Below are 14,418 nucleotides of genomic sequence, written 5' to 3'. Positions count from 1 at the left end.
GATATCCTTATGGTTATGAAGTGACCTTTACCACATCTATATTGTTCATTTAAGCATGCACTTCGATTTGAGTACATTTGAGTAACACTGCCAAGTGCCACTGTGACTCACGAATGGAGTGATTCCCCAGTCTTCTGCCCGCAGCTTGATCTTATAAGGATCACCCTTAGTTGTGAGATAGAGGACTTTTAAGACTGAATCCAGTGGTATAAACGTTCATCACTAGGGTTTTTTATTGGGGTGGTGGTCTTTTATATGAGGATGGACAGCTCTCCCTGAGGGAAGAAATCATGTTTCCTCAGTCTCCCTTCACTCCTGATTTGAGCCATAAGATCCAACCTTTTCTTTTCAGCAGGGGATTTCCTGGGCCTTCTTGCTTGTGTCAGTCCTGATGGTAGCCATCCTGAACCGATGCTGCTTCTAGTATATTGTTTTCCTGAAAGAGCAGATATCCTTTAGAACACCAGGCACACCAAGAACACAGCCAGAGGCGAGGAACTGTGTCAGTGGCTTGGTGACTATTTGACAACAGGCTGTTGTTGCCCTTTACATTTTTCCAAAGACAAGGCTATTAATCAGCTTTTTTTTCCTCTTTATGTGAAACTGAATCAAAAAACCAAAAATATACTTTAGATATATTTCTAGTGTTTTACTCCCTAGGGTTTTTTTTTTTTTAATTGGGATTTTTGTTGGGATGTGGTTTGGAGACTACTGTTATTTTGGCTCTCCTTCCCTGGTGTGTTCAAGAAAAACACCGCCAGATGACGCTAGTACTGTGCCTTCTTCCACCGCCTTCTGTTCAGCTCCTCTAACCCAGCAAAGCTTCTCCAGGTCAAGGAAGAAAATCTTGTCATTGGCTTGGCTGTACTGAAAAATGAATAGTATCCTGCTCTTGAGGGCAGTGCAGACAGGTGCCTGTTAAGAGCTAGTGACTTGCTAATTAGTAACATCCTTAATTTGTACCACAAAATTTTAAAATTGGATCTAACCTATGCTTAAAGTTTTGGCAACAACTCTGAAGGGCAGCAAAGCCTATTCTGTTAAAACATTTAAGTTCATAGTTATGTTATTCTATATTGAAGCTTGGCTTTTATTACCCAAATACATTTTTTTTTTCCTTTAGCTGGTGTAGAATTCTGCTCTTGGAAAAAGTAACTACTCTTAAGGTTTAAAGGTACCCACTTCACTGTAAATTGGGTGTTTTTTACTTCTGGGGCTTTTTAAGATAAGATTGCTGATTCTTCAGAAGTTACAGGAAACAGTTTTCATCAGAACATCTCAGAGGAACGTCCCTCAGACTGACCCCCAGTCCTCGAGTATCAAGGTGCTCCTGCCCCTGCCGGCATAGCCTGCTAGGGAAGGGCTGCGAACTATCCCACAGTCCCATCTCCATGTAAGTTTACTTGCCACTGAAAGCAGTCCTGGGGAGATCAAAAAGGTAAACAGAATTGGGGGATCATGAAGAATAATTCCAATAGATTAACAACTCTGAGGTCAAGGTTAATAGGAGCTGTGCATCCAATTAAGAGTTTCAGAAGCTGCTATTCTGGGAGAATACAACAGCTAATAAGTTCATGTCAAGGATGCTAGGCTATAAGGAGCCTGAAAAAAACTTCAGGTAATGATTGGATTGATTTGACTATCAGGCCACCAACAGAACCCCTTGTCACTTTTTCCCACAGCTAAAAGCAATTTTATGTTACAAACACAAGGTGATTTTAAACAAGAAAACCTTTTCCTAGTTTTCTGTATTACCAAACTGTTTCATGTAGGTTTTAAGTAGTTAACTTTAGAACTAACAATTTATAACTTATGTAATCTCATAACCTCACAGATTTTGTTTAAACCAATTAAAACTGTATGATCCTATGTGATTATAGTTGTAATGACTTACTTTAAATATAATTTGGATTTGTACACTTATAAGAGGATGTTTATTTCTAAAAAAAAATCAATTTAGGTTGCAAGAACCTTTTGGCACTTGAAGTTTTGTTTTATACACTTCACATTATTTACATATAGCAAGTTATTCCTAACCCTATAGGAATGTTTGCCCACTCACAAACTTGAGATTTGATCCAGGCAGAGATGCAAGTAGTACAGAATTAAGATTTATTTTCCTTTAAAAATTGAATGGAAGACCATTGTTATCTCTTTACCAGTCTCCCTCAAAGTAAACAAGTGTTCAGTTCTTAATTGTGCCCTTAGAAGGTCTGTATGTATTAGAAATCTGAAATTTAGCTGTAGAATACACTTGCCAAGTAAAAATAAGCTAAACACAATATACTTGATAAACATTTGAAGGAAATAATCTCCAATTGGTTTGCTCTTTGCTTGTTGAAGTATAAACCATTTAGAAAACATCTGCTATAATTCCCAGTGCCTTGAACTCTCTTGGAGGAACAGCATAAAAAAAAATCTTAACAAGCAAACTTTGAGGTGCTAATGAAAGAAGGAAGGTATTTCTAGTTGGTGCAGAAACAGAAAAAGTGACTGTCTCACAAGAGATGGCTTCATCTACCTAATCAAGGTCTGGCTGCTTTCTACCAAAGACATTTAGAGAAGTGAGTCAAGTCAGGGTGATGGTGAATACTACATACTTACTTAAAAGATGGCCAAGTTCAGAATGAATGTTGAACATGGATGGCTATTAATACCAAGCTCATAACTGAAGCCTCAACCTCTTCTTAGGCAGAACATGTTTGTGGCACTTAAACAAAATCTGCATTCTGCAAACTGTCCATTGTTAAGTTTATTGTAACCTAATACCAAAAACTGCCATTTTTCATGATTACCACCTCCTATACTTTCTCTCTACTTGTAAATAATTTCTCCTAGGGGAAAAAAAAAGCATTAACTGGAATGTTTCAAATGACTTTGCTTAATTTTATTGTCAGCCACTAGTGAACTCTTTTTATAGAAATGTACATTTAAAACATCAGCTTGTGTAAATGTCATAAAAGCATTGTTTACTGTTTTAAAGAAAAATTGCACACTATATTTAACTGAGATTGCTCCCTCTCATCCCATTTCTTTAAAAAAAAAAAAAATGGAGTAAAGGCTCACGCTAACATCCAGGCTGTGGGAGCTTTGCCATAAATATATACAATGTAGGAATATACCTTTTTAAAGCATGAAAAAGGCAAAAGGAACTGCATTAAAAGTACAGGATAGATGACATTATTCAGATGATTACGCACAGCTCGGTAAAGATGAAGTTACAGTTTTTCTTTCAGCTTTGTTGCTATTATTTTCTTCTACTTAAATGTACACTCATTTCATTATGTGCCTTGCTCCCTGATTGTGCAAACCTATATATAGATATATATATATAAGAGATATATTCAGTACTACTGATGATGTTTTTGTTCTACTGCTGGGTTAAGTTATTTTCCAAGTTACTTTATTCTTGCCAGTTCCTGTCAGTAAACTATTGTAATGGCTTAGGACAGTAGTCATGCAGTCAGTGTAATTTACGTGTTACCATTATGTCAGCTTATCCAGTCCTTAATAAAAAGAATACATAGATTCATTTAAACATCTGAACTGTACTGGACTGTTTGTGGATCGGCACCGTAAGAAACAGGTTTTGCTGTTTATGTTGAGGTACCCAAGACAGACTGCAAAACGCACATAAAGCATGAAGGTAAACTATAATTTGATGTGTTCAACTGAAAATAACGATTTCTTCCCCTTTAAACAAACAACACAATTAGGTAAGAACTAGTACAAATAAGGGTGCTTTTTGTTTGAAAGCCTTGGTATCACAATCATGTGTTGGACTGCCGTGTCAAGGTATGTGTAAGTGTGGATTTGAATGTATTTACAATCATGTTACCATTTACCAAATTAGGGCAAAAACAGAAGGTTTCCTTTTTACATTAAAAGAACTATATATGTATTTGGTGAAAAGTGATCAAAACTTCAGGTTCGTTTACAACAAAAATAAGGACAAAGTATTTAGAGCAACAGGGAAGGATTTTCTGACACACTTTTAACTTCAGTTCAGTCGCTCAGTTGTGTCCAACTCTTTGCAACCCCATGGACTGCAGCATGCCAGCACTTTTGTAACTTACCACCTTACCACCTAGTGGTAAGGACTGCAGGCTTTCACTGGTGTGGCCCAGGTTCACTCCCTGGTCAGGGAACTGAGATGCTGCATGGCACGGCCAAAAAGGTTACTTGCAGAAATACGTTCACAAGACATTCGGACATACCTTGTAGGATTTTATTTAGGCCAAGTTCTTAGTACACAGCAACAATTAATTCCAAATACAGTTTCAAAATTAAAAAGTGAAATGTCCCCCCAACTCATCTGGAGGTGGTTTAATGGCACACACAAGAAACATTACTGGCAACAGATGCTCCCTCAGGTTTTCCCGCATCGTTTTTACTGAAGGCGTAACACCAACCCTCCCTCCGGGAGCTTTAAGCACAACTGGCCAGATCACAAATTGTTTACATTCTTTTCTGTAAACTATTTTGTTAAGAAAAAAATGCATGGACACAAAATATGATAAAAACTGCTTTTCCATAGAATTCTGAAGTTGCAAAAGACGTTTCCATTTTAATGTGAAAATAAGCTTTTTGTCTCCTTTTTGCTTGATTTTTTACAAAAAAACCTCAAGATATTTAGCAAGGATCATTTATACACAGGCCCTGTCATCTTATTTGTCAATTTTTTTTTAAAGTATGAGATTCTCAAATCGGAACAAAGCTCAGCACAAAATAAACTTAAGGTAATGAGCGCGTTGCCTCCATTCAAGAACTGTTTTCTAAGGCTCTCTCAGATAAGGCTGTGCTGCTCCTTCCAGTGCTGAGACATTGTGCTGTTTTAGCTACATAAACCTAATGAAAAAGACCATTTGTACTGAGTGTAGTTTCAAAAGGGTTAAGATGAAGATTACTTTTACTAATTAAGGCTGCACTCAATACACTCCTTTAAACAACATTTTGAATTGTATTAATTGAAACATAGTGTTAACTTTTCAAGTATCTTCCTGAAGACATCAAGTAGAACTTTAAAATAAACATACAACACAATTAAGACAGTTGCAGAAAGAGTACCAGGCGCTGAGTCAGGGATTCTACTGTTGTTAACTAGCTGTTATCTGAAATGAAACATCTAACCTCATCTGTAAAATGAGACTGAACTAAAATTTCTGAAATCTCATCTAGCTCTAAAACTCTTAAGTAAATCACGTGAGGGAAATTATCACCTTAACACTGATCAGGAGTTTCTGGCCAAAGAAGTTCAGAAGCAAACAGATGAGAAGTGATGCAGATCCCCATTCTCTTCCAAGATGTGTCAACCACCTGCTAGCTTCTCTATCAAAGCCTTTTCAAAGAGAGAGTTGGCCTTCAGGTCATGCCAGGCTCTCCACAGAGGAAGAAAGGTAGTTAAAGAAAAAGTACCAGTTCTTAATGCAGAATGGTCACCTGCTAAAAGAAAGTGAGCATAAAAGGATAAAAGCACACTACTATCGTTTTCATGCCTCTCAGAAAGAAAAATCTTAGTGATCATGAGATTGCTGAGGAGCACAGCTACATTAATTACAGAGACCACTGTGAAGACACAGAAAAGTCTCTCTGGCTGGGTAATAAACAGCAGCAGGAGGGGAAGAGGAAGGATGAAAACGTCTCACGCAGTGACAGGAACACAGCAAAAGTAGCAGGTCCTTAACCCTGCAGTAGGAATAGCAGGTGTCCCGGAGAAGATAGAAAGCAAGTCGGCAAAAGATGGGAAGTACTAAACAAGACATCTAAAAGGATTCATATGTATTTCAAACAACAGGCTCAATCTCTCAAATCTAGATTTTGACATGTTGACAAGATTTTGGTTTTCAATTTATTGCCTAGGTCATAAGGTCAACAAGAAAGTATGCTTTTGTTGAAATCTCCATGGCCTGTCCAATAGTAATACTTTTTAAAAGGCAACAACTTTTAAGTCAAATCCCCCCCCCCTTTTTTTTAAAGGCAAAAGGGAGTGGACACAAGTCAAAAACACTTCAAGAGGAAATGGACCTCCTCTAGCGCAAGAAAATGGTTGCTTACTGGTCAGATTTTATACCTGAATCACCTTTGCCACAATATTATGTAGCATGTAAGATTTCTGCACTCATTTAGAATTCCTATTACCAACCATCTTGTAGTTTATTTAAAAATGGGGTGAACTTACAATAAAACAAATACCACCCTCACAGACTATTAATAACATGCAGTCTATGAAATATTAAAAGTCTCCAATGACTTTAAGCCTGGCCCATCATCATTACATAGTATCCTTCCCAAACAATATATAGAATTTAAAACTGTACAAAAAACATAAAATATGCAGAAAAACCAACAGGTGTTTTTAAAACAAAAAACTACACACACGTTAGTACTAAAAAAATATTGGAAAAATCATCTGACCCATGGATCCCTGTGCTGCAGGTCTTCACTAGTATCTTCTCAGCTCCCCAATCCAGCAGGGCTCCAATGGGCAAGCTGACCACCACCAACTTGTTTTTTCTTCACCACCAACTCTTTTTGCACAGTTGTCTTCTGGGCTTCTGAAGGTGGGAGCCGTGGGAACTATTTGCTGGATTTTGAAATACCTTCTGCTTTATTAGTCCACTAAGCTTTCTCAGCAAAAAACTATTTAAATAACTTTGAACATTAATTTCAAAACAGTTTTCCTAGTTACACACCAACACCAAGAAGAGTTTAACCTCTCCAAGTATAGTCTTGGTTGCATCCATAGTGAAGCTGAAGGCTCAGAGAACACTCAAGGGCCTTTACTTTCAAGGAAGACAGGGAATTAAGGGTATCAAGGTGACCTAACAAAGTATGAAGTGTAATTTACAGTGTACTGGAGGCAAGTTAATGAAAATGAAATGCAGTGTCTGGGAAATCTTTGCTAACTGCAATGTGTGAGGGAAAAAACCTGCAACTTTAAAACAAAAATCTTAAGGAAACACTGTATCTGGGTCTCAGTAACGTGGTGATGAGTTTTGTGCTCTGATAATAGATTCATAGGTGGAGTATTAGCTCTGTCTGCACTGTCTGAACTCCCTCACACCTACTACACTTGCTCACTTGTCAGTCACGTTCCTCACCTGCACTATCATGTTCAAGGCCCATGTCTGAAATATACGCAGCTGCCACCTCTCACCTTTCACCCAGCACTGGGAAGTCACCTGGCAAAGCTCTCTTCTGGCCAGGTCACTGAGACCAGAAAGGACCCATGGCAGCTTTGGCCTGTGAGCTGGTGCATCATCACAGTCTTCACCTGCCGAACAGCCAGGCCTCCTGGATTTTTTTCAATATCTCTTATTACAGAAGAGATGACCAAAGTCATCTGCCTTCCAAACTCCACTGAATTCAAAGCTATAATTGTGCAGGTGAAAAAAAAAAAACACTTGGATAAGCACTTGGCCTTATACCACTCATCCCACTATTCTTAATCTGAAATAGAAGATTCAGATTCTCACCAAGAGCAGCTACTGCAAAGGCCAAAATCACACAGAATCAGAGGAATAGTTATCTTTTCTAAGTGAGTAAACAATTCCACAGTAGCTAACACTTGCCATTAATAACATTCAGAGAGCACAGGAGCAAGCCTTTTTATTCCCAGTGACTCCCAAGAGAATTGAAAATAACTATTCAAAAAAATTTTTTTTGTTTCCTAAATAGTGAAAGAATTAAAGAAATAGTTGGTCTGACCTCTGAGATCCTACTCCTCAAAACAGCACCTAAGGCCAGGGTTTAGAATGCCTAGTGAGCAGGGCACTTCTACCGTTCACCTCTCTAGAACCTTAGGAGCCTTCCTGTCTACCTCGGCACGCCCACCTGAGCACGTGAAACAGGCTGCACCTCACCCCTGTGGGTACACTGCCATCAGCAGCAATGCAGTCTCACACAGCAGCAGCACAGTAGGACCAAACCACCCTCAGAATGGAGACTCAAATCGATCTCATCGTCTACGAACTGAGAAACATGAAGGGATGCAAGTCAGCTCAACGTTAACTTGTTTGGAGCACTCAAGTGCTAAGAAAATGCAGAATTTACAGTGCTGAAGAGGAAATAGGCCATCTGAAACAGTTACAAAAATGGTTATGTATGATACTTAAATACCGGTTCTCCCTCCTCATACAAGTGGAAGGAAGTGTGGGGCGGGGGCACGCACTGGGCCACGTGGCTAACCTTTAGCACAGGCACTGCAGATCATCCAGTGCCACAGATTCCGCAGGAGGAGAAATCCCAAGGGTGTACAATATTCCTGAGAAAGATCCCAGATTTTTTTTCTGAATCAGTCTTAACCTGATTTGTTTCACATAGTTACGCTGTTATACCTCTGATATATTCAGAAACCGTCACTTTATTTCAATCCAAACAGCTCAGCATAGTATAAGTGATGGCAGAAAGATCCATTTGTTCAAATTCAGCTTGCTTTTTTGTTTTAATAGTGAGGGATAAACCAAAAAAAAAAAAAGGTAGCTTTTGTCATTTGTATCCTTCATTCATTTCACTGGAGGGGAATCCCCAGGGCCTTTCGATAATCTGGGAAGACCTGACTATTTCTGTGAGGGAGACAGCCCTGCTGAGCTTTACTCAGAATAATGCATGATAGACTCCACGTAATTCCCAGGAAAAAGCCCAGTCACTCCATTCATAACTCCCTCATACCAACCATCGTCATTCTTCTTGATGACATAAATAATGGCTCCTTCCTGAAAGGACAGCTCATCTTCCTTGTCTTTTGTATAATCATAAATTGCCACAACTAGAGGAGGGAAAAAAAGGATATGAAAAAAGAATAACATTCATAGAAAGGTAGAACCAAATAATGAATATCCTTTCCGAACTTCTGCAACACATCAAAAACTGACTTTCTCAACACAGGACCCACCCCGCCACCCGAGTTCATTGTCTAATACCCAGTCTCTACAGTGGAATTCCATGTTGAAGTTAGGTTCAAAACTTCATAAATGACAAAAAGTAGTATTTAGTCAAACTTACTGATCAGTCTTGTTGAAGAGATACACACAATCCCAGAATGGGGAAAGATGGCTGTTTCTTCAGTAGCGCTTGTGCTAAAGCACCATATTATGTAAAAACATGTATCTTTAAACATTGGAATGATACTAGACCAATGAGAAGGAAATGGCAACCTACTCCAGTATTCTTGCCTAGAGAATCCTATGGACAGAGGAGCCTGGTGGGCTGCTGTCCACAGGGTCGCACAGAGTTGGACATGACTGAAGCGACTTAGCAGCAGCAGACCAATGAGATAAACAAGGAGAAGCCAGTGAGAAAATGAAATTGAGGGAATAGCAGACTTACATCTCTTTTGTCGCACTTTTAGAGCCTATGCCTATTAACTGAGAACAGTGACTGTGTGAATGATGGGCATCTACTATATATATTCTTTCAAAACATATGCTGCATTATGCCACCAACTTAACACCTCCACAGTAACAGACTGAAAGTGTTAAGAAAACTGAGATACCTGTGAGCTCTCCTGTGGTTTTCATTACTTAAATAACTTGTTAACTGGGGCCTTTCAATGATTTCTCGGACAATCTCTGGTTCTTAAGTATTACATTTTCCTCAATGGTATAGTTAAATTGGGACACCCTATATTGGCCTTCCCGCTGCCTCAGATGGTAGAGGATCTGCTTGTAATGCAGGAGATCAGGGTTTGATCCCTGGATAGAGAAGATCCCCTGGAGAAGAGAAATGCAACCCACTCCAGTATTCTTGCCTGGAGAATCCCATGGACAGGAGCCTGGCGGGCAAGAATACCTAAGTGGGTAGCCATTCCCTTAACTAGTCTCCCTCAAACTAAACCTTCTATAAAAAGATCTTCTGTACCTTTATTGTGCCACTCAGGATTTCACTCAATAAAATCTCTGTTTTGAGAAGCATATATTGACTGTTTCTTATGCAACCTTAATCCTAAACAAATAAGAAACAAATTAAAACAGGGACTTTTGAGATAGTAACACTTGCTCCAGTTAACTTGAATTTCTGGCCTGCTTTATTAAAATTCAGCAGTTTCCCTGAACTCGGACTATTTGCCATTAGAGTGACAGGATGCCAGAAAATACTTGAGCGGGAACTACAGAGAGTTTGTGTGTATTTCCCAAAGTATAACCAACCACCTAAACAAATACAACTAAATGACATACAAGTTTAAAAAGAGAGTACAAGATATGTGGAGTATGTAGGATTTCCAGTCAACTTAATATTTTTTAACTTTTGTTTTTTTGTATTGATAACATTCCTGATGCTTATAGAAATGTAAACCCACTGAAAAGTAATTTAGAGGAAACCACCGCAAATCCTGTTAATTCCATGCCTTCTGAATCTCTCAAACCCACACATTTCTCCATCATCACAGTCAGTGCATCGTCAGTGCAGCAGCCTTCAAACTGGAATACACACATCACTAGAGGCACCTGAAGATTCTCTAAGCGGCATGAGTGACATGATTTTTTAAAATCCTGCACCTAAATCTGATCTGCCTGGGACGATACCATCAGTCAAGCATCAGTCATAAAAGTTCTCACTTCCTGTTTATCTTTCTCCTACTTAACAAAACTACAGTGGTGCACTATGCTTAAGTACAGAAACACCCTGGGTGCCAAAGGGCCAATTCAAGTTACCAGCGTGGTATTAAGAAAGAGAATGACTCCCCCAACTACCCCACCTTTTCACAAGTGAGGTGGCTCCCATTCCTTTGCTTTCAATGGCAGTTAGGGTAGACTTTAATGAGGTTATCAGATGACACATCATATAAAACATAATTTTTAAAGACAGAACATCAATTGATTTTGGCAAACAACTCTGAAGGAGTTAAAAGAACTGAGTGACAGTGCTGCATGAAAAATATGTCCATTTGCATCTATTTATTTATGTGGACATTTGCAGCACCACCTCAGCTGAGGCCCTAATCTCTTGCTTAGAAAGATACCCAACCTGGTCTTTCCAACTCCTATTTTTCTTTCTTTCTAATGTACTCTACACTATTAGGTATCTTTTTAAAAAATTAAAATATAAGTACATGGGAACTTATCATTAACCTACTTAAGATCTTCCACAGTTTTCCTCTACTATCAGATTTTTCAAAAAGAAAAAAATTCCAAACACCCTCATCCCGGTATTCAAGGCCTCCCAGTATTAATTATAACTTACTTCCCTTCTGGCACCCTTAGCTCACCCACTCCCTCCTTACAATTCACCAGGTCCCCAGGCACAGGACATTACTCACCATGCCCTTTCAACTCAGAGGATTCTCTCTGACTGGATGGCCCTTCCTCTCTCTCTTCTCTGCCTGAGAAACTCATACTCAGCATTCAAAGCACATCACACATGCCATGTTCACTGAGAAGCTTTCTGGACTCCTCAGAATGAGTGGCACTATTCATTTTTGGACAATCATTAATGGAGCATCCATTCTGATTTTTAGAGATACAAAGATGAATAAGACAAAGGACCATCACAAGTCTTGTGAGGACAGAAATGCTATCTGATAAATTATCATACACTGCTTATGCTTCTACCAAGAAGTTATGTCACTGAGCTGAAGGAACACATGAACAGATGACTTGATAGAAGAAAGAGAAGTAAAATGGGCACTGACAAATAAGTCAGTTTGTCACAAATAATTTAACACCAGTAAAAATTAGAGCCAAGATTCGATCTCAGGTCTGTCAGAGTTCAAGCTTAAGACAATGTTAAGAATGTGGGCTCAGGAATTATGCTGTCAAGGTTAGATCCCAGCTATACCACTTATCATTTTACAGAAGATATTTCACTTTCCTAAGCTGCTTTTTACTCAGCTATATAATGGGTATTATAATAACGCTAATACCTCAGAGCACTGTCATATTACATGAGGCAATGCACATATAATATGTAGCCCAGGGCCTTGTATATAGTAAACATTCTATATACATGTTAGCCCTTTTTATTATCATTAATAACTATTGTGATATACTATCTCTAACACATTTTCTGTTATATAACATTATAAATTATTCTGAACCTCAGTTTTCTAGTTTGCAAAATGGGGAGACTAACTGTCTCACATGTATAAGTCTTGCATTACGCCAGGCACACAATAAATACAAGAAAATGTCTTTTCGCTACCCATGTTCAACCAAGATACTTATATATACAAGTTATCTCCACTTTGGATAAACCTATGCAGTGGTGCTCAACCTTGAAGTTATCTGAGGAACTTGAAAAAATTCTGATGCCTGGATCGCCTGTCCACAGACTGATTTAATAGGTCTGGAAGTGCGGACACATTAAGCACTCCCAAGGTGACCCTAAACGGAGGCACAGGTGAGAGCCAGGGCTAAGACTACAAACTTTGCTAAGTTAGCAAAGTCTACGAATCTAAGTCTAAGATAGCAAAATAAGACATCAGGCAACAGCCTGAACATGGATGCACACTCAAAGAGCAGTCAATCATAAGCTGAACACAGCTGGTTATTTTTTTTTTTTGCCAGAAAGAGGAAGGAAGAGCTTATCTGATTTTTACATTTTAAAAGATTTGAGCTTAACAAAGGTAAACTTTGAAAAATATCAGGCATTTTCTTTTAAAGAGTTATTTGGACTGAAAATAAACTTACTTTCCTCTCTTACAAGTCTCCCCATATTTTTGCATATTCACTGAGGAGTGGATTTTTTAACAAGCGTTTTTCATTATGCTTTTCATTATGCTTTCCTCTTAAGGAATCACTGAGCTGGTTTTTTCAGAACTGACAACTGTCATCCCTTTGTCCAGGACAATGTTCAAGTCAGCTAACAAGTTTGTAGAACCTGTCAATGTCCAAGGCCACACCCTAGACAGTACCTTGGGCGCTTCTTTTCTTAGAAGCAGCTTTATTAAGATGCAATTTAGACACAAAACACAATCAGTTAAGTGTAAAATTCAGTGAGTTTTGATACATGTATGTACCCAGACACATGACAAATGAGGAGCTCCCATCACACCGGACAATGGTTGGTATCCCAAAGTTCCCTTGTGCCCCTGTGTAAATTCCCTCACCTGCCTGTATGTGTGTGTGTTGTCACTTCAGTCGTGTCTGACTCTCTGCGACCCCATGGAGCCCACCCGGCTCCTCTGTCCATGGGATTCTCCAGGCAGGAATACTGGAATGGGTTACCACGCCCTTCTCCAGGGGATCTTCCTGACCCAAGGGTTGAACCCGCATCTCTTAAGTCTCCTGCACTGGCAGGGGAGTTCTTTATCACCAGCGCCACTTGGGAAGCCCAAACCACTCATCTTCTGGATTTCATTTAGAAAGAATCATAAAGCCTGAATCTTCTGTGCTTTGGTTCTTTCATTATCATAATGCTTGAGATCCATTTAGACTGTTGTGTGTTAGTTGCTCAGCTGTGTCTAACTCTTTGAAACCGATGAACTATAGCCTACTAGACTTCTCTGTCCGTGGTATTTTCCAGGCAAGAATACTGGAGTAGGCAGCCATTCCCTTCACCAGGGTATCTTCCTGACCCAGGGATCGAACCCACATCTCTTAAGTCTCCTGCATTGGTAGGCGGGTTCTTTACCATCAGAGCCAGGAAGAACCAGTAGCTTAATCCTTTCCACTGCTGAACAGTAGTCCACTGAATGGATGGATGACCCACAATTAGCTTATCCATTCACCACCTGAAAGACATTTGGGTTGTTTCCAATCTTGGCTATGATGAATAAACGCAGCTATGAACATTTGAGTACTTGTGTGACTATATACCTTCGTTCCTCATAAATAAATGTGTAGGAAGGGACTGCCAGATCAGCTGGTAGGTGTATATCTAACTTCGTAAGATGCTGCCAGCAGTTTTCTAAAGTGGTTGAAATGCTGCATTCTTACCAGCAATGGACCCTGTACCACCTCCTGTTTCACCACATTTCTCCAACACTTGGCATCATGTTTTTAATTGCAGCCATGTGCTCTCTACAAAAAATTTTTCCTAACCCCAGAATACACAGATTTTCTCCTCTATCTTCCTCTAAAAGTTTTATAGTTTTACATTCCAGCCTAAATACATTCCGAGTTAATTATTGTGTATGGTGAGGTAATAAGGGTAGAAGTTCATGTTTTGCAGATGCACATCCAATTGTTAACAACAATATATCTTCTCCCCATTGAATTATCTTGCACTTTCATCAAAAAACACGTGTGGATCTTTTTCTGGATTCTATATTCTATTCCACTGTTTTTCATTTCTATACTGATACCACACTGTCCTGATTACTGTAGCTTTACACCAGAACTCTGAAATCAGGTAGTTTAAATCCTTCAACATTAGTCTTCTTTTTCAAAACTGTTTTGACTAAACTCAATTTCTGCAAGAATGACTGCTAGAATTTTTACTGAGGTTGCATTCAGTTTATATATTAATTTGGCAAAACAG

At 39.0% G+C, this 14,418-nt stretch overlaps 2 protein-coding genes across 58 annotated transcripts in view; one reads left to right on the top strand and one right to left on the bottom strand.

Moving 5' to 3' along the window:
* The window catches only part of RAPH1 (Ras association (RalGDS/AF-6) and pleckstrin homology domains 1), a 134,629-nt gene that overhangs the window by 100,288 nt on the left and 19,923 nt on the right, over positions 1-14,418 (top strand). Inside the window, exon 16 of one of the 8 annotated variants that reach the window (XM_081582023.1) lies at positions 356-3,538. The exons of the other annotated variants lie outside the window; for them this stretch is intronic. Within the exon in view, the coding sequence (XP_081438149.1) occupies positions 356-424 (69 nt within the window). The 3' untranslated portion in view covers positions 425-3,538. Of the gene's footprint in view, positions 1-355; positions 3,539-14,418 lie in introns of those variants that run through there. 8 annotated transcript variants of the gene reach the window in all.
* ABI2 (abl interactor 2) overlaps positions 4,215-14,418 on the bottom strand; it is a 99,923-nt gene continuing 89,719 nt past the window's right edge. For 29 of the 50 annotated variants that reach the window (XM_081582032.1, XM_081582035.1, XM_081582042.1 and 26 more), the window contains one exon: positions 8,415-8,767. In XM_081582032.1, coding sequence (XP_081438158.1) covers positions 8,592-8,767 — 176 coding nt within the window. In that variant the 3' untranslated portion in view covers positions 8,415-8,591. Of the gene's footprint in view, positions 8,768-14,418 lie in introns of all 50 variants that reach the window. The other 21 variants (XM_081582027.1, XM_081582030.1, XM_081582039.1 and 18 more) reach the window with 4 other exon arrangements.

Source organism: Giraffa tippelskirchi, chromosome 3 (assembly GCF_054371585.1).
Source record: "Giraffa tippelskirchi isolate mGirTip1 chromosome 3, T2T-mGirTip1v1.2.pri, whole genome shotgun sequence".
In the NCBI taxonomy this organism is placed as follows: domain Eukaryota; kingdom Metazoa; phylum Chordata; class Mammalia; order Artiodactyla; family Giraffidae; genus Giraffa; species Giraffa tippelskirchi.
Note: the sequence above shows the minus strand (reverse complement) of the source record. Positions and strands in the feature narration are given on the sequence as shown.